General features: G+C 40.0%; 1 protein-coding gene across 2 annotated transcripts in view; it reads left to right on the top strand.

The window, feature by feature from the left end:
• Ccdc14 (coiled-coil domain containing 14) overlaps positions 1-12661 on the top strand; it is a 39271-nt gene extending 26610 nt beyond the window's left edge. For both annotated transcript variants that reach the window (XM_052158809.1, XM_052158810.1), the window contains 4 exons: positions 585-655; positions 7764-7982; positions 8062-8194; positions 9349-12661. In XM_052158809.1, coding sequence (XP_052014769.1) covers positions 585-655; positions 7764-7982; positions 8062-8194; positions 9349-10297 — 1372 coding nt within the window. In that variant the 3' untranslated portion in view covers positions 10298-12661. The remainder of the gene's footprint in view (positions 1-584; positions 656-7763; positions 7983-8061; positions 8195-9348) is intronic.
• The last annotated feature ends 7310 nt before the right edge of the window (positions 12662-19971 follow it).

Raw genomic sequence — 19971 nt, 5'->3', positions numbered from 1 at the left:
AACTACTCAAAAGAGATCAAGGCAGGAGGATTACAAATTCAAAGCTAGTCCTTTAATCCTAGTACTCAGGAGGGAGGGTCAGGTGGGTCTCTGTGAGTTCTGGGCCAGCCTAGTCTACAGCTATCCAGCACATGGCCCCTGCACAAGGATGACACACAAATTCATGCAGCATTCCATATTTTTTATGAGAAATGGTGAGATTTAATGAAACTGGGCTCTTTTATCCTAACTAAACTATTCTTTCTAAGAAAACAATTATTTTTAAAATGACCCTGACTATTGAGCTCTCCTTTTGTAGCAAGAGGGATCAGGCCTAGAAAGAAGCAGACCACTAAGATGGAGCCCAGGAACATGGTCTGAATTCTCAATTAAAACACAGATAGAGCCAGGCTTATGTACGGGACATTGATATTAATTTTCAATAAAGGTCTTTTTTCTATAAAGGTACACTGCAAGTCCTGTATTGACTTTTGTAGTATATAAAATAAATAATAAGGAAAATAAAAAATCTGATATATCAAAATATCTGATGTATACTGTAAACTGGGCTTAGGATTCTTACCCATCTTTATTACTTTCTTTAGGCAACTGAGAATTTTGAATCAGCGCCTCCGAGAACAAGAGAAAACCGAAAAGGGACCTGGTAACCTTGAATGTAGGTGAAAAAACTTAGAAGGGTTGTAATTGAAGTCTTTGTTACTCTGGAAATGTTGGTGCAGGCTTGTGCTTTACCTAAGTGAAGTTTCTCCCTGTATCAACTTTTTAAAATTAGGAGTTACTGTGTTATAATTTAAAACAGTTGTTGGGTATGTTTGTGGTCTTCAGTATTTGTGAAGTAGGAGTTTGAGGCCAGCCTGGGCAGCATGAGTACCACCCTGCCAGACCTGTATGTAGTAAGACCCTATCTTGAGAAACCAAGTTATTAATAAATATGCCGATATCTTAAATAGCCTTGTAAGTATTCTGCTTGTTATCTCTACTATATTTAAGATCCTCTGAAAGTATTTCAGCCTTTCCCACAATGTGAACAATGAAATGAAAATCTTTGTGCCAGGATCTTTGTGCACATGTATCTAGGTTTTGCAGGATGGATTTCTAGTACTGAGCCAGGGTGCATGTATTGGCAGATATTGTCATGACCCTTATTTTATTTTTTTTTTATGGGAGTCTTACTGTGTTGCTCAGGCTACTCTTGGACTTTGCGGCTCAGTTGATCTTCCCTCCTTACTCACCTCAGTCGCTGCAACTGCAGGTGACTATCAAATCATCTTTATGGATCACAGAGCTTCATGGAGAAAAACAAGAGTCTAAGAACAGATGAGATCTCTTTGCAGTATTCCCAGAGGTTTTTCCTAGAGTCTAGTGTAAATGTGATGTTATAAAGAAGTATATTGATGCCCTAGAATTTTTTTCAATTTCTAAATGATAAAATGTATTCAGACAGTGTGGGCAAAAGAGGGAAAAGTTTGTGGGGTTTTTTATTTTTGTTTTGTTTTTTGTTTTTTTGGTAATACATAAGGCATATTTCTTTTACAAAGTGGGAAGAAAAGTTTAAGTAATCAGCAGAACAAACACTTTATAAAGTGGTTAACTTCACCAGAGTAGTCTGTGATGGCTGGTTCTAGTTCTGCTATTAGCAAAAAGTGCGGGTCAGAGGGCCAGAGGGGAGTCCAGAAAGGCAGTGGGAAGTCAAGGTGGCCTCTAAGCTTGTTCTTTGTATTCTCTTAATCATGTGCCTTAGTGTACTTTCTTAGAGACTGTGTATTACTGTTTACAGTAATTTGTTTACTGACAGCTCCTCGAGGGACCTTGAGGTCTGTGCTGTTCACAGTAGCACATCAAGATTCTTTTTTTTTTTAATTTTTTTTATTCGATATAATTTATTTACATTTCAAATGATTTCCCCTTTTCTAGCCCCCCCTCCCCAAAAGTCCCATAAGCCCCCTTCTCTTCCCCTGTCCTCCCTCCCACCCCTTCCCAGTTCCCCGTTCTGGTTTTGCCAAATACTGTTTCACTGTGTCTTTCCAGAACCAGGGACCACTCATCCTTTCTTCTTGTATCTCATTTGATGTGTGGATTATGTTTTGGGTATTCCAGTTTTCTAGGTTAATAACCACTTATTAGTGAGTGCATACCATGATTCACCTTTTGAGTCTGGGTTACCTCACTTAGTATGATGTTCTCTAGCTCCATCCATTTGCCTAAGAATTTCATGAATTCATTGTTTCTAATGGCTGAATAGTACTCCATTGTGTAGATATACCACATTTTTTGCATCCACTCTTCTGTTGAGGGATACCTGGGTTCTTTCCAGCATCTGGCAATTATAAATAGGGCTGCTATGAACATAGTAGAGCATGTATCCTTATTACATGGTGGGGAATCCTCTGGGTATATGCCCAGGAGTGGTATAGCAGGATCTTCTGGAAGTGAGGTGCCCAGTTTTCGGAGGAACCACCAGACTGATTTCCAGAGTGGTTGTACCAATTTGCAACCCCACCAGCAGTGGAGGAGTGTTCCTCTTTCTCCACACCCTCTCCAACACCTGCTATCTCCTGAATTTTTAATCTTAGCCATTCTGACTGGTGTAAGATGAAATCTTAGGGTTGCTTTGATTTGCATTTCCCTAATGACTAATGAAGTTGAGCATTTTTTAAGATGCTTCTCCGCCATCCGAAGTTCTTCAGGAGAGAATTCTTTGTTTAACTCTGTACCCCATTTTTTAATAGGGTTGTTCGGTTTTCTGGAGTCTAACTTCTTGAGTTCTTTATATATATTGGATATTAGCCCTCTATCTGATGTAGGATTGGTGGAGATCTTTTCCCAATTTGTTGGTTGCCGATCTGTCCTCTTGATGGTGTCCTTTGCCTTACAGAAACTCTGTAACCTTATGAGGTCCCATTTGTCAATTCTTGCTCTTAGAGCATACGCTATTGGTGTTCTGTTCAGAAACTTTCTCCCTGTACCGATGTCCTCAAGGGTCTTCCCCAGTTTCTTTTCTATTAGCTTCAGAGTGTCTGGCTTTATGTGGAGGTCCTTGATCCATTTGGATTTGAGCTTAGTACAAGGAGACAAGGATAAATCAATTCGCATTCTTCTGCATGCTGACCTCCAGTTGAACCAGCACCTTTGTTGAAAAGGCTATCTTTTTTCCATTGGATGTTTTCAGCCTCTTTGTCGAGGATCAAGTGGCCATAGGTGTTTGGGTTCATTTCTGGATCTTCAATCCTGTTCCATTGATCCTCCTGCCTGTCACTGTACCAATACCATGCAGTTTTTAACACTATTGCTCTGTAGTATTGCTTGAGGTCAGGGATACTGATTCCCCCAGATTTTCTTTTGTTGCTGAGAATAGTTTTAGCTATCCTGGATTTTTTGTTGTTCCAGATGAATTTGATAATTGCTCTTTCTAACTCTATGAAGAATTGAGTTGGGATTTTGATGGGTATTGCATTGAATCTGTATATTGCTTTTGGCAAAATGGCCATTTTAACTATATTGATTCTACCGATCCATGAGCATGGGAGGTTTTCCCATTTTTTGAGGTCTTCTTCCATTTCCTTCTTCAGAGTCTTGAAGTTCTTGTCATACAGATCTTTCACATGTTTGGTAAGAGTCACCCCAAGATACTTTATACTGTTTGAGGCTATTGTGAAGGGGGTCATTTCCCTAATTTCTTTCTCAGCCTGCTTATCCTTTGAGTATAGGAAGGCCACTGATTTGCTTGAGTTGATTTTATAACCTGCCACTTTGCTGAAGTTGTTTATCAGCTGTAGGAGCTCTCTAGTGGAGTTTTTTGGGTCACGTAGGTAGACTATCATGTCGTCTGCAAATAATGATAGTTTGACTTCCTCCTTTCCAATTTGTATCCCTTTGACCTCCTTATGTTGTCGAATTGCCCGAGCTAGTACCTCAAGTACAATATTGAAAAGATAAGGAGAAAGGGGGCAGCCTTGTCTGGTCCCTGATTTCAAACAGAAGGAACACTACCCAATTCCTTCTACGAAGCCACAATTACGCTGATACCAAAGCCACACAAAGATCCAACAAAGAAAGAGAACTTCAGACCAATTTCCCTTATGAACATCGATGCAAAAATACTCAATAAAATTCTTGCCAACCGAATCCAAGAACACATCAAAACGATCATCCACCATGATCAAGTAGGCTTTATCCCGGGAATGCAGGGTTGGTTCAATATACGGAAATCCATCAATACAATCCACTACATAAACAAACTCAAAGAAAAAACCACATGGTCATTTCATTGGATGCTGAAAAAGCATTTGACAAAATTCAGCATCCTTTCATGCTTAAAGTCTTGGAGAGAACAGGAATTCAAGGCCCATACCTAAACATAGTAAAAGCAATATACAGCAAACCAGTAGCCAGCACATCAAGATTCTAATAGTGATTCATACACAGAAATCAGTCACTCAAGACTGTGTTAGCCGATCAAAATGGTGCCCTGTGCCTTGATGTCATTTTATTTATTACTCTTCGAGAATTTCATGTGTACACAGTGCCTTTTCATCATCATATCCACATGTGAAACAGAAGCATGCAGCACTTGCCTCCCGGGGCCTGGACAGCCCGATTGATGCAGTATTTTCTAATTCTCCTCATTTCCCTACAAATTTCATTTTTCCCAGGCTGGCCTTGAATTCGTGATCCTCCTGCCTCTGTCTCCTTCAGCAAATCCTACCGGCATGTGCTACTACTACCGGCAGAAATTTCATTTTTCTTGGAGGCTGAATCATATCCCTTTCTGTATTTGTACCACAATTTTGTTATCCATGCATCAGTTAGTAAAACAAGTACAAGTACCTCTGTAGGAGAGTAATAGAATCCTTTCGGATATCCTTAGATGTAGGTCAGAGGGTGATCTATGCTGATTTCTATAGTGGGGGAACCCATTTATACTCCAACAGTGAGTAAATATTTCTGGTTCTCTAAATCCTAGGCTAGCAGTTGCTGTCATTTGTTTTCTTGATGATAGTCATTCTGACTGGAGTAATATAGAATCTCAAACTAGTTTAATTTGCATTTCCCTGCAGGCTAATGATGTTAAGCACTTTGAAAACCATTTCTTCACCATGTGTATTTCTTCTTTTGAGAATTCTAAGTCTATAGCCTATTTTTTATTGGATTATTTATTTTCTTGAATTCTTTGTATATTCTACATAGTAATCCTTTGTTAGAGGTATAGCTAATAAAGATTTTCTTCCATACTGTTGCCTGGCTTTTCACTTGGTTGACAGTTTCCTTTACCATACACACAGAAACTTTTTAATTTCATGAGTTCCCATTTGTCAGTCATTGACTTCTGGCCTGCTTTGCTTTCTGATACTGACATAAAACCCCATGACAAAAACCAACTTGAGGAAGAAAAGGATTGATTTGGCATGGCTTAGTTGCATGTCATATTTGCATGTCATAGTTGGTGGCTGAGGGAGAGTCAGAGCAGGAACCTGGAGGCAGGAACTGATACAAAGACCATCGAAGAGTGCTCTGGCACGCCTTGCTCACCTTGCCCAGGGATGGTACTGCCCACAGTGGGCTGGGCCTTCCCACATCAATGATAAGTCAAGAAAATGCACATGGGCCAATCATAATTCCTCAATTGAGGTATTTTGTTTTGTATTTTTAATCTTTTTAAGTCCTAGATGACTCTGGTTTATTTCAGGTTCATACACACACACACACACACACACACACACATCCCTAGCCAGCCTTATTTCCTGAGTGACTATGGACCCACTCAGAAAGTTCTTCCCTATTCCAGTATCTGAGGTATACACCTTACTCTTTCCACTAGCAGTTTCAGTGTTTCAGGCTTTATGTTGAGTTCTTTGGATCATTTGGAACTGAGTTTTTGCAGGGTGAGAGATACGGATCTAGTTTTATCCTTTACTTGTAGACAATTTGACCACCACCATTTGTTAAACAGGTGATCTTTTCCAATGTACAATGTTGGCAGGTGTCTATTGTGGAATGACTTTGTAACTGGGCCTTCTATTCCATTGATCTCTGTGTCTCTTTGTATGCCAGTACCATGTTGTTTTTATTTCTATGCTTTTTAATTTGAAATTTACTGTGGGTATACCTCCAGCAATATATTTTTGCTTGCGATTGTTAGGTTATCTGGAATCTTTTGTACTTCCATATGAATTTTAAAATATATAGTTTTTACTATTGGTGTAAAGAATGTCACTGCAAGTTTTTAAAAAATTAAGTGTGTGTGTGGTTTGCCTGTATGTATGTATATGTATGCACCATGTACATGCCTGGCACCCAAAAAGGCCAGAAGAGGGCATTGTATTCCCAGGGACTGGAGGCAGAAAGTGAAGCAGAGACCATGGGAAAATGCTCTTGCACTTGAACTACCATGTGAATACTGGTAATCAAACCTGGGTCCTTTAGTTTTAAAGGCTGAGTCATCTCCCCAGCCCCTGAAATCTCTTTTAAGTTGTTACATTGTGTGTTGTCTTTGTATGTATGTGTGTGTAGACATGCACTTGCCATGATGTGCATGTGGACATCTTCCACAGGCAGAGGACAACTTGTGATTCACCATGTAAGGTCTAGGGATCCAGTTCAAGTCATCAGGCTCGGTAGGAAGTGCCTTTGTCTGCTGGGCCCCCTTGCCTGCCCACAGTGATTATGGATTGCATCTAGTCCGTAAATAGCTTTGTTAGGATGAACATTTTTATAACATTGATCCTATCACCTCTTAAGCATGGGAGGTCTTTCTATTTCTAGTTTCTTCCTTAATTTCTTAATTGCATATATTAAAGGTTTAGCTTTAGAGAACTTTCACAGCCTTAGCTAGGGTTATTCTGTGTTTTGTTTTATTTGGGATTTTGAGGGTTTTATGGTTATTGTGAGTGGAGTTGTTTGCTTGGTTTCTTTCTCAGTGTATTTGTTATTGGGTGTAAGAAGTCTCTTGGTCATTGTATATGTTAATCTTGTATTTAGCCACTTCCTGACTGTGTTTTCAATTCATAGTTTTCTGGTGGAGTGTTTAGGATCTGTTATATATATAAACATATTGTCTGCAAATAGAGATATTTTGATGTCTTTCCTATTTGTAGCCCCTGTATTTGCTTCTCTTGTCTAAGACCTCAATATTATATTAATTCAAACTGGAGAGAATGGATATCCTTTTCTTGTTCCTTGTTTTAGTGGAAATTCTTTGAACTTCTCCATAGTTTATATGTTGGCTATAGGTTTGTCATATATGGCCTATATTATGCTGAGGTTGGGAGCTAAGCCAAGAGCATGGCCCCAGGCAAAGGAACCCGTGTGTTTTTACACTTACATGCAACATGGGATCGTATGATTCTTTGTGTTTAAATATATTTTATGTAAATTATTGTCTACATTAGTATTTTCCAGAAAAGTAACCAAATTGATAATGATTGATTTTGGTTGGGAAGCTAGCATGGAGAAAGGGAGGCACATCATTGAGAATTTCTTGGCACCTTTGGAATGTTTTGGAGTTTGAGATGTTTACAATGCACATGTATTACTCATTTGCTTTAAAAGGTAAAACAATTTATGACTAAAATATCAGTTGGGAAAGAAAGACATCCCTTCTGCCATTTACTTTTTAAAATATATGTAGTATTTATATTGCATTGTGTGTGTTACTACTGAGGGAAATCAGTGAACTCAGGGGCTGTTCTTTTTCTAAAAGAGGTATTTTTTTAGGTGTTTTTTAAAAATTGGGAAACAACTATTTGTTGTATTTTATCTTACAGTGTTTTCCCTTCAGTCGCTGAATATGTCACTGCAGAGTCAGCTGCAAGAGTCGTTGAAGAGCCAGGAGTTACTACAGAGTAAAAATGAAGAGCTCTTAAAAGTGATAGAAAACCAGAGAGAGGAAAACAAAAAATTCACTACTTTATTTAAAGACAAAGAGCAAACTCTGCTTCACAATAAACAGCAGTTTGACATTGAGATGACAAGGGTGAAGATGGGTATGTATCTGTCTCTAGCTACAGTTGTTTGGTTTTGAGAAATAAGGAAACTAAGTGAGGTTTGTCGTGTTTGCTTTAGAGTTGGAGGAAGCCGTGACCAATGAGAAGAACTCTCGGTTTAAGTTAGAGACTGCAGAAAAGGAAAGTCAGATACTGGGAATAACGCTGCGCCAGCGCGATGCTGAGGTCACACGACTTAGAGAACTGACCAGGTAGCCTTGTTCCCTGGGCAGCCCGCCTTACTAGATGCTCTGTAAACTTCAGACTCGCACGGGCCTTCTTGCTTCCTCCTTTTCCTCTCTTGTTTTTTCTTTTTTTCTTTTAATTTCTAATCCTTTGTTCTATTTCACTTTAGAAATCCAAGAGCTGTTTAAAGGCTGTTTACACCATGAGGTTATAGATTGTGGGTAGCTAATGTCTCCAGTGAAGAACTGAACAGTGTGTAGTGAGGTAGTTACACCCCCTTCCTGCCTCTGATAGCACAGAGACCTGAGTAAGACTCTCAGCTCTGCTGCAGGTTAGCTGAGTAATTTTGTCCGCACTGCTTAACCCCTATAAACCTCAAGTTGTGAAGTTGGGAAATGAATAGAGTTGTCAGGGGACTACAGAATAATTCATGATGTGCGTTGATGTGGTCCGCCCTCACCTCGTGCCATGTGATGTTGGGTGGGTCTCTTCATTTCATCAGTGAAGTGGGGATTTGGCCACAGCCTCCAAAATGTCTTCATTCTTTACTCAGTCTCCTTACAAATAAATAAACCTATTTTACTTTTTATACTTTTACAGAAACCTTACAAAAATCAGTTTTCTTTTGAGACATCAATTCATTGGATTTTTGTCTACTTTTAAACATTACAGAGAAGTTAATGTTTTTAATGTTTCATAAAACAGTAGATCCAACTATGCCTTAATGATCCCAGATGCTAATCATTCCAGATCCATTTTTAATTGCAAGCTTTTAGGGAAATAGATGTCTATTATATATAAAGTATGTATTATATATAGTGTGCTTAGTTTTATAAATATGCTTACAGTAATAATATAGAAATTCTACTTTGCTTTAGTAATACCACCTACTAGTATGACTGTTTTTTTAACTCAAAGGTTCAGTTTGAAACACTGCTTGAGAAAAAAATATATCTATACCTTAAGAAAAAAATTATGAGCTTTTACTTTTACATATAATAGTAGATTTGATATAAAGCAAGATATTTTGTCCTTTGTTATTTTATCTTCCTGTTGCCAAAGCCTTTCAACACTAATGTTCACACCCGCTTTAAGTCCTTCCTTTAAAGGATAGAGGTGCAGAGAAATGAGTTAAAGGATTGGGTAAAACAATCAGTAATTGCTAACTTCTCCTTGGCAGAACTTTACAGAACAGCATGGCCAAGCTGCTGTCAGATCTCAGTGTGGACACTGCCCGCTGCAGGATGGGGAATAGTCTCACCAGATCACTTCTCAATGTCTATGACCAACAACTTCAACAGGACCCTGCCCCTCCTCACACTTCCATAGTGAGCTACCTCAATAAATTAGAAACAAACCACAGCTTTATGCATTCAAAGCTACTAAACAATGAGAAAACCATAGAGCCAGACAGACTCTGTGAAAATGTGCTGCCCTCACAAAGGCCTCCCCATAGAGACACCAGGGCAGTGCATGGGGGCCCTGCAGATGGAACTGTCTCTCCTGCTTTAGTAGAGGATTCTGATACAGACTGTGAAACCATCACTGTAATAGAAGATGGGTGTAATGTGGACAGTACAGTTTATATTCCCTTTGCAAGAAGCACTTCTAGAAAGCATTCGCCACTTTGTAAGAGACTGTCCCCCCAGCCAAAGATAGGTGTTGCTACAGCACAGCCAGTCGGCAGCAGTGTGCACACCTCTACAAGAGAAAATAAGCCATGTGCACCCGCAGTGTGTTCTTCTCGAAATGAAGCAGAAGATGCACCTGGCAATCTTTCCAGTGCATATGACACCGAGGACGTGCAGCTCCTCAGGAAAATCAAAGAAGCAATTGGTAAGATCCCTGCTGCCGCTGCTGTGCGTCCAAAGGAACAGGCCACACCTCGAGGCCCATCAGCTCGGCACAGCCCTGGCGCTCCAGGGAAGGGCAATATTGTCACTGACAGCAGCTTTCTCAATTCTGACTTGATGTCAGACTGGAGCATCTCCTCCTTTTCAACGTTCACGTCCCATGATGAGCAGGACTTCAGAAACGGCCTGGCCGCGCTGGATGCCAATATTGCACGACTTCAGAAGTCCTTAAAGACTGGCCTTCCGGAGAAGGGAGCTTGGGAGAAAACTGACTGAGTGCTTTTTTAAAAGAGTAGAACTTGGCTACATTCATAGTATATTTTGGGTTCCCTTAGAACACTTTATATTATTAATTATGTATGAAATAATAAATGGAGTACATTTACTATTAGAATATTTTAACACCTGAAGCTTATAAAAAAATTCTCTTAAAAACCAACAGTTGACGAGAGAAGAAAGTTGTAGATGAGCAAGTTTTGCGGTGCTTTACTTGACAGCTTCAGTTTCACAGAGAATTCTTCACTCTGCAACTGCGGGGCGGGTACCGAGGGTTTCTGGCTCTCTGGTAGGAAAGTAGGAAAGGAGCATGCCTAAAGTTTCCTCTCTGCTTTGAAATATTTGTTGTTTCATGATAGTGTGCTTGTGTACGGGAATACTCTGAGTTACCAGCAGGTGCTGTCTATGACAGGCATTAGCATTTTAGTGAAAAATGATGCTGGTGCACCCACCCTATACAAAGCATTGATTTGTCCAGGGGAATACTCATGATTGTTTAATTTATGGTCCTTAAATCTTGGACATTTTATTTATATTTGTCCCAAATGCCTGTTTTAAGACCTTTAAAAATAAAGTCAGACTGATAAGGTAATGCTAAGTAACCAAGTCTTACCTTAGTAATTTTGTTTTTGGGTAAGAATTATTGGGTTTTCCTTAATGTCTTTGGAAATGATGGAGTTTTGAGAATTTCAGCACTAGTGGTAATTCTGCCTTTCTGACTCAATTTCCCCCCATCATTTCCATTGTTCTATAATTAACATGGACTATGTTGCCCTCTCTGCTTCCTAATACCAGACCTTTATCCTCTCTTGCCATATAGCCCAAGATGACTTCAGACATTAGATCTTTCTCCCTCAGGCTCCTGAGTGCATGCTCCAGCAGTTCTAACCCACCTGCTGTCACCTCTTTCTATATAAACACAGATTAACTTTTAGGCATTAAGTCCTGCCCTGTCAGTAACTCTTGGTACATGTTTCCTGCCTGGTATAATTGACTTTGGTTCTTGGACAGCCTCTGGTATTGGAGTAGTCTGCTGGTTCCAAATTTTCTCCTGCTTCTACAACCTCTGAAGGACCCTACTGGACTACTTAATATATCCAGACTTTATGGGGAGGGGTCTTTTTTGTTTGTTCTAAGTCTGAATGTATTGAAATGAATTGTAAACTATTTTAAAGACTAATTCATTAACATTTTAAATATACTTCCTTTCTGTATTCATACATGAATTTGTTTACTTATTTTGAGATATCAGGTCACTGCACTTTACCGGTTTAGCTCAGAAACACAAACTAATATAAAGAAGAAAACTGGGTCATCTTTCTACTCTGCCATATCAGCTGTCACTCAGAAACTCAAGCAAATCTGGGGCAGTTAGAGGGCTCATCAGGTGAAGGTGCTTGCTGCATAAGCCGGACAGTCCACACTCAATCACAGAACCATGTGAGGGTCTGCAAGAACCGGCCCCTAGAGCTGTCCTCTGACCTGCACATGTGCACCAGGTAAACCCATACCCACACACTTAAATGTGTACACTAATGAAAAAATTATCTTAAGTAAGATTTTTTTCTTTAATATGGCAATTCTGAAGATACAGGAATAATTAGTTTCTCTTACTATTTGTTGGCAACACTTCATTTCTGTGATAGCAGGATGCATTGGGGTTTCACCTCACCAACAACCAACTGGTTGTGCAGAAACACCAATCCACTTCTATTCAGATACTGTCTCCTTGAAGGTAGAATCAAACAGGTTGTGGTCTCAATGCCAACAGACTGACACCTGCCTCAGATGTTAGTCACAAGTCCACAACTGATCAACCAGCAGGGTTCTCATGACCCCCTTAATAGACTAGATCAGCATGCTGATTAGTTTTGTCAATTTAGCATAAGCAGACCTATCTGGGAAGAGGGGATTTGTTTGTTGGGTTGTTTGGGGTTTTTTTTTTGTTTGTTTGTTTGTTTTAAATAGGTTTTCTTTGTGTAGCCCTGGAAGTCTTGGAACCCGCTTTGTAGTCAAAGCTGGCTTCAAGCTAAGAGATCTGCCTGCCTCTGCCTCCTAAGTACTCAAATTAAAGGTGTTTACCACCGCACCTAGCTAGGAAGAAGGAATCTTAGCTGAGAAAATTCCTCCATAAGCTTAGGCTCTGTACAAGCCTTTAGGGTATTGTGTTGGTTAGTGATTGATTGCAAGGACCCAGTACACTGGGGCGGTGCCATCCCTAGGCAAGTGGTCCCGGATGATGTAAGACAGAAAGCTGATGACACCATGGAGAGCAAACCAGCGACTACTATTCCTCCATGGCTTCTGCCTTAGTTTCTGCCTCCAGGTTCCTGCCTTGAGTTCCTCAGTGACAGATTGTGACCTGAGAGTTATAAGATGAAATAAACCCTTCCCTCCCAAAATGGTCTTGGTGTTTTATCATAGTAGAAAAGTAAGTCAACTCACAGAAGTCAAGAATAAACATTTAGTTTTGTCTTTTAAGGCTAAAAACAGCCAGGAGAGGTAGATAAGATGATGCCTGGGAAAGATGCTACCTACTAGGTGTATGGATCTGTTTTTGTGCAGCTTCGAACAAGTCACATAATCCAGCTGCCTAAAAGTTCTTTCTACCCTGTCATTCACTCAGACTTCTTAGCATGATCGCAGCTGAAGCATAGACAACTATGTACATCAGTGGTTCTCAACCTCCCTGATGTTGTGGCCTTTTAATATAATTCCTCATGTTGTGGTGACCCCAACCATAAAATTACTTTCATTACTATTTCATTACATAAGATTTGCCACTGTTACAAATCTTAAGTATCCATGTTTTCTGTCGATCTTTGGGGTCTCCTGTGAAAGCGTCAGTCAACCCCCAAAGGGGTTGCAAGCCATAGGTTGTGAACTGCTGGCATTGGACAAAAACCATGATACAATGCTGATGGGCCAAGTGTGGGAAGCCCAGCAAGCCTGTTCACATTCTTGCCTTCTGTACAGCATTCTTCCTCCTGGGATTGATGGGCTAAAAGGAGTCTTGTGATCTACTATCAGAGAAAGCAGGTGAGAATTAAATATAGAGCAAAGACTTCTCATTCTGTGATGCCTTGGGGGAAAATTCCAGTTCTGGTCTGGGGTGCAAAGAAGCAAGGCTAAAAAAGCAACCAAAGCAATACTTCAACACACAGGAAGCAGGGGAAAGTTGTAAAACCTTCCTTGGTAGAAAAGCATGCAGCCAACTCAACCAAGGATGTTAACAGTGCTCCCTGTGCGGTGATCCTCCAGCTGATGCACAATAAGGGACTTGGCCTAAGGTTGCACTACAGTCAAAGGCCCATTTCTAAACTTACACACATAAGCCTTTCAGAAGCTAAGGTAACCAGGTAGATTTGGATTCTATTGGCACAAACATTCCCTTAGTTATTCAAGTCTACTGATTTCTATTTCAAACTTGCTTAATGTTCTTAAGAGCTCAATTTACATATGAAGCCTCACACTTGCACACACCCCCCCCCCCGTTTTAATTTTTTTTGAGATTTATTTATTATTATATGTAAGTACACTGTAGGTTTCTTCAGACACACCAGAAGAGGGTGTCAGGTCTCATTACGGATGGTGGTGAGCCACCATGTGGTTGCTGGGATTTGAACTCAGGACCTTCAAAAGAGCAGTGCTCTTAACTACTAAGCCATCTCTCCAGCTCTTAAATTTCAACTTGTAGAGAATTGGGCTTACATTTATCTAAAGCAGGGCTAAAGAGATGACTCAGCAGTTAAGAGCACTTGGGGTTGCTCTTCTAGAGGTCCTGAGTTCAATTCCCAGCAACCACAGGGTTATTCACAACCATATATAGATCACAACATTTATAATGTGATCTGATACCCTCTTCTGGCATACAGTTGTACATGCAGCATATACCTAAATAACTAAATAAATCTTTTTTAAAAATTAAAGCAATTGGCCTGAACTGGGCCTGCCAAAGAAATGGTAAGATCTTAGAAACTTCTAAAGAATTACAAGTGGAGTTTCAAAAGACTTTAAAAGCCATCTTCATAACTAGAGGGAGTCTCCTTTATAGTAACAGTACTGGAGAGACCCCAAGCACATCGAATATCCATTTTACCCAGTGACAAGTTCTTACTGGAAACGACCACACTGCTTGTGTGTTCCTCTGTTGACACACGCCAGTTCACATTCAGCCTTTTTTGTTGTTGTTTTCTTTTTTTTGTATATATTTTTTTTATTTTCTATATTCTTTGTTTACATTCCAAATGCTTTCCCAGTTCCCCCCTCCCCATATGTCCCATAAGTCCTCTTCTCTTCATCCATTCTCCAATCATTCCCCCTCCCTTTTCTCTGTTCTGGTACTTCCCTACAATGCTGGATCAAACCTTTCCAGGATCAGGGCCCTCTTCTTCCTTCTTCATGGGAATCATTTGATATGCTAATTGTGTCTTCAGTATTCAGAGCTTCTGAGCTGACTAATATCCACTTATCAATGATTGCATTCCATGTGTATTCTTTTGTGATTGGGTTACCTTGCTTAGGATGATATTTTCCATTTCCAACCATTTCCCTAAAAAACTCATGAATTCATTGTTTTTAATTGCTGAGTAGTATTCCATTGTGTAAATATACCACATTTTCTGTATCCATTCCTCCACTGAGGGACATCTGGGTTCTTTCCAGCGTCTGGCTATTATAAATAAGGCTGCTATGAACATAGTGGAGCATGTGTCCTTATTGCATGCTGGGGAATCCTCTGGGTATATGCCCAGGAGAGGTATAGCAGGGTCCTCCGGAAGTATCATGTCCAGTTTTCTGAGGAACCGCCAGACTGATTTCCAGAGTGGTTGTACCATCTTACAATCCCACCAGCAGTGGAGGAGTGTTCCTCTTTCTCCACATCCTCACCAACACCTGCTATCTCCTGAGTTTTTAACCTTAGCCATTCTGACTGGTGTGAGGTGAAATCTTAGGGTTGTTTTGAATTGCATTTCCCTAATGATGTTGAGCATTTCTTAAGGTGCTTCTCGGCCATCCAAATTTCTTCAGTTGAAAATTCTTTGTTTAGATCTGTACCCCACTTTTTAATAGGGTTATTTGGTTCTCTGGGTTCTACTTTCTTGAGTTCTTTGTATATATTAGATATTAGCCCTCTGTCAGATTTAGAGTTGGTGAAGATCCTTTCCCAATCTGTTGGTTGCCGTTTTGTCCTTTTGACGGTGTCCTTTGCCTTACAGAAACTTTTTGTAATTTTATGAGATCCCATTTGTCAATTCTTGATCTTAGAGCATAAGCTATTGGTGTTCTGTTCAGGAACTTTTCCCCTGTGCCCATGTCCTCAAGGGTTTCCCCCAGTTTCTATTCTATTAGTTTCAGTGTGTCTGGTTTTACGTGGAGGTCCTTGATCCACTTGGAGTTGAGCTTAGTACAAGGAGATAAGAATGGATCAATTTGCATTCTTCTGCATGCTGACCTCCAGTTGAACCAGCACCATTTATTGAAAAGGCTATCTTTTTTCCACTGGATGTTTTCAGTTCCTTTGTCGAAGATCAAGTGACCATAGGTGTGTGGGTTCATTTCTGGGTCTTCAATGCTATTCCATTGGTCCACTTGCCTGTCACTGTGCCAATACCATGCAGTTTTTAACACTATTGCTCTGTAGTATTGCTTGAGGTCTGGGATACTGATTCCCCCAGAAATTCTTTTACTGTTGAGAATAGTTTTAGCTATCCTGGGTTTTTTGTTATTCCAGATGAATTTGAGAATTGCTTTTTCTAACTCTGTGAAGAACTGAGTTGGGATTTTGATGGGTATTGCGTTGGATCTGTATATTGCTTTTGGCAAGATGGCCATTTTAACTATATTAATCCTGCCAATCCACGAGCATGGCAGATTTTTCCATTTTCTGAGGTCTTCTTCGATTTCCTTCTTCAGAGACCTGAAGTTCTTGTTGTATAGATCTTTCACTTGTTTGGTTAGAGTCACACCAAGATACTTTATATTGTTTGTGGCTATTGGGAAGGGTGTCATTTCCTTAACTTCTTTCTCAGCCTGCTTATCCTTTGAGTATAGGAAGGCAACTGAAGAAAATGGAGAGAGCATACACTAGCAGCTTAACGAAACACCTGAAAGCCCTGGAAGAAAAAGAAGCTAATTCACCCAGGAGGAGTAGAAGGCAGGAAATCATCAAACTCAGGGCTGAAATCAATCAAGTAGAAACAAAGAGAACTATACAAAGAACCAACAAAACCAGGAGCAGGTTCTTTGAGAAAATCAAGAAGATAGGTAAACCCTTAGCCAGACTAACCAAAGGGTACAGAGACAGTATCCAGATTAACAAAATTAGAAATGAAAAGAGAGATATAACAACAGAAACTGAGGAAATTTAAAAAATCATCAGATCCTACTACAAAGGCCTATACTCAACACAACTGGAGAATCTGGAGGAAATGGACAGTTTCCTAGACAGATATCAAACACCAAAATTAAATCAGGATCAAATAGATCATCTAAACAGTCCCATAACCCCTAAAGAAATAGAAGGGGTCATAGAAAAATCTCCCATCCAAAAAAAGCATGGGACCAGATGGCTTCAGTGCAGAATTCTATCAGGCCTTCAAAGAAGACCTAATACCAATACTCTTCAAATTGTTCCACAAAATAGAAGCAGAATAAACACTCCCCAACTTGTTCTACAAAGCCACAATTACACTGATACCAAAACCACACAAAGATCCAACAAAGAAAGAGAACTTCAGGCCAATTTCCCTTATGAATATCGATGCAAAAATACTAAATAAAATTCTTGCCAACCGAATCCAAGAACAAATCAAAACGATCATCCACCATGATCAAGTAGGCTTCATCCCAGGGATGCAGGGATGCTTCAATATAAGGAAATCCATCAATGCAATCCACTACATAAACAAACTCAAAGAAAAAAACCATATGATCATTTTATTAGATGCTGGAAAAGCACTTGACAAAATTCAGCATTCTTTCATGCTAAAAGTCTTGGAAAGGACAGGAATTCAAGGCCCATACCTAAACATAGTTAAAGCAATATACAGCAAACCGGTAGCCAACATCAAACTAAATGGAGAGAAACTTGAATCAATCCCACTAAAATCAGGGACTAGACAAGGCTGCGCTCTCTCTCCATAGCTTTTCAATATAGTACTTGAAGTTCTAGCTAGAACAATTAGACAACATAAGGAGGTCAAAGGGATACAAATTGGAAAGGAAGAAGTCAAATTATCACTATTTGCAGATGATATGATAGTATACTTAAGTGACCCAAAAAACTCCACCAGAGAACTCCTACAGCTGATAAACAACTTCAGCAAAGTGGCAGGTTATAAAATCACATTCAGCCTTCTTTACCCTACATGTTCCTTGAGGGCTAGGACTAGGACTTACTCAGTTTTCATTTCCCATGGCACTTGGTAACTATCACATAGGTGTTAATTGCCAAGGACCAGTCTCAGCCTACTGGGGTGGGGAGTCCTGAAGAAGGGGTGTTTGGGAGCAGCGACTCAGAGTCTGTGATGGATGCAAACTGACTGCTCAGTTCTGCTGGAGATAACTCTGCTGGAGATCACACAGAGATAGCTCTCTGCCCAAGATAATTCTCTCTTTCAGACCAAAGCCCAAGTCTTTTATTTTGTATAAGCTACAGTCCTTAGTAATTGAATGCTAATTCAATCACTTACCCCAGGTTCCCTTTCCATTATCCCACAAAGCATTTTATGATCTTAGCCCTTTGACTCTAAGGGTGAAAGCTTCTGAATTCTGCTGCTTGCTGGAGCTGGAATATTCTGCGTCCCCCCCCCCCTCTTGTTCTATTACATTATCACAAGCTTTCTGTTATCCAACTCTTTCACTGCTTAAGCTTGGTTGTCTTGGAACTTGCTCTGTAGAAAGACCTTGAACTCAGAGATCTGCATGGCTTTGTCTCCTGAATGCTGGACTAAAGGAGTATGTCACCATACCTGGACCTAAACTTTTCTTCACCTAGAAATTAGTCTGTCCCAGACTGGCCTTGAACTCAGAAATATGCTTGCCTCTGTCTCCTGGGATTAAAGGTATGTACCATCATGCCTGGGCATAAGTTTTTCATGGCCACTATTTCAAGATCCAGATCAAAAGCCCATATCTTCCAGTCTCAAGATCTGGATCACAAGTGTACCTTCCATTTCTGGATTGTGGTTCATTCCAGATTTAAAATCCAAACTATTCTGTGATCAACTGTAAATACAAACAATAAGTTTAGCTGGGTGGGATCTTGCTCTGTGATCGCCATTCCCTAAATCTCTTTATCTCCTTCCTTAATATCTTTCTGACAAAGCTGGCTCATTATTGCAGCTGCTTCTGTTTTTCCAGGTCTGTGAAGCCCCTCATACAATTCCTATCGCATCTTTATATTTTGCATAGTTGAGAGATTCTATAAAGAACAGAACTCAGGTTTTCAGAGTTGTTTCCCACAGCCCTCAGGACTATCCTGAAGGAGCATCATACACATTCTTCTACCTGGAATCCTGCTGTTTCTGATTATCATGGAGTCATTAACCTTGGCTGGGAGAACATTCCTTGAAAGGAGGAACTTAAGATATATATATGCCTTACAGCTACAGCAACTGTCAGCACTCATGCTTTGCTAGCTCTGCTCCAGGGGTGGAACCAGGTCACACTATCACTTCTGCATCCATTGCAGACCTGGCAACCACTGTCAGACTTAACTAAATTCCTGATAGGACTCTAGGCATCCCTGGATTTCCCCACTTCTACTTTGGATTTGTGCACCAGTAACTTATAACAGTTTGTTTATTTCTTTATTACCTGAGTTGCTAGCCTTAGCCTGCTGTTTTAAACTCTTATTATTTTTATTCTTATCATTTTCTGAGGAAGATTTCACTTTGCTAGTAAACACTTGCATACTGTTGTGCATTGGTTGAGAAATGTGTGTACAGATATTTAAATATGAGAGAAGAGATAGGCTATCACGTCATCAGTGCAGAGTGTCATATCCCATCAGTCTTCCAGACTGATTTGTGAAGGATAAATGGAGACAAAGCTTTTGAAGACTGGGCACTGTGTAATCTGTGACTTGTGCATTTAAGGAGCCCTTATTTACCATCTGCTTGTCTTGGTTCTGGTGTCTGCCAGTTTGTCAATGTGTCTCTTAAGATCCAGCAATGATGAGTGGATGTGATCTGATCAAAGGAAATACAGTTCAACTGTTAATTCCTATAATCTCATTACAATTGCCTTCAAAGGGGCAACAACTGAGTTGGCCCTCTGAGCTATCACATGTTACCAATCATATTAAGGCCACAGTTTCCAGACTATCACATTGTCATTCCTGGAATTAAAGCAGTATCATGTTAGGACAGCCATTTCCTCAAGGCTGACCAAATAAATAGTCATTTGTCCTTAAGGAAAAGCTCACATTTACTGCAAAGCTTTGGCTTAATTCTCCTTGAGATCACAGTGAATAGACATAGGAAAACCAAAGTATGGAATCAAAATACCCAGATACTCATTTAATGCCAGGAAACACCTTAAGCCAGCTAGAATGATTTTCAGGCTAGTTTCTTATGTTTTCTTCCTGATGTCAACTGACTTATTATAACTGCTTGAACCCCTTGGGACCCATAGGGGTCTTGAGAAGCTAGCTCCACCCCTTCTCTATT

The sequence above is a fragment of the Apodemus sylvaticus genome, chromosome 15 (assembly GCF_947179515.1).
Source record: "Apodemus sylvaticus chromosome 15, mApoSyl1.1, whole genome shotgun sequence".
Lineage (NCBI taxonomy): Eukaryota > Metazoa > Chordata > Mammalia > Rodentia > Muridae > Apodemus > Apodemus sylvaticus.
The sequence above is the reverse complement of the archived record's forward strand: the minus strand, read 5'-3'. Positions and strand labels throughout refer to the sequence as shown.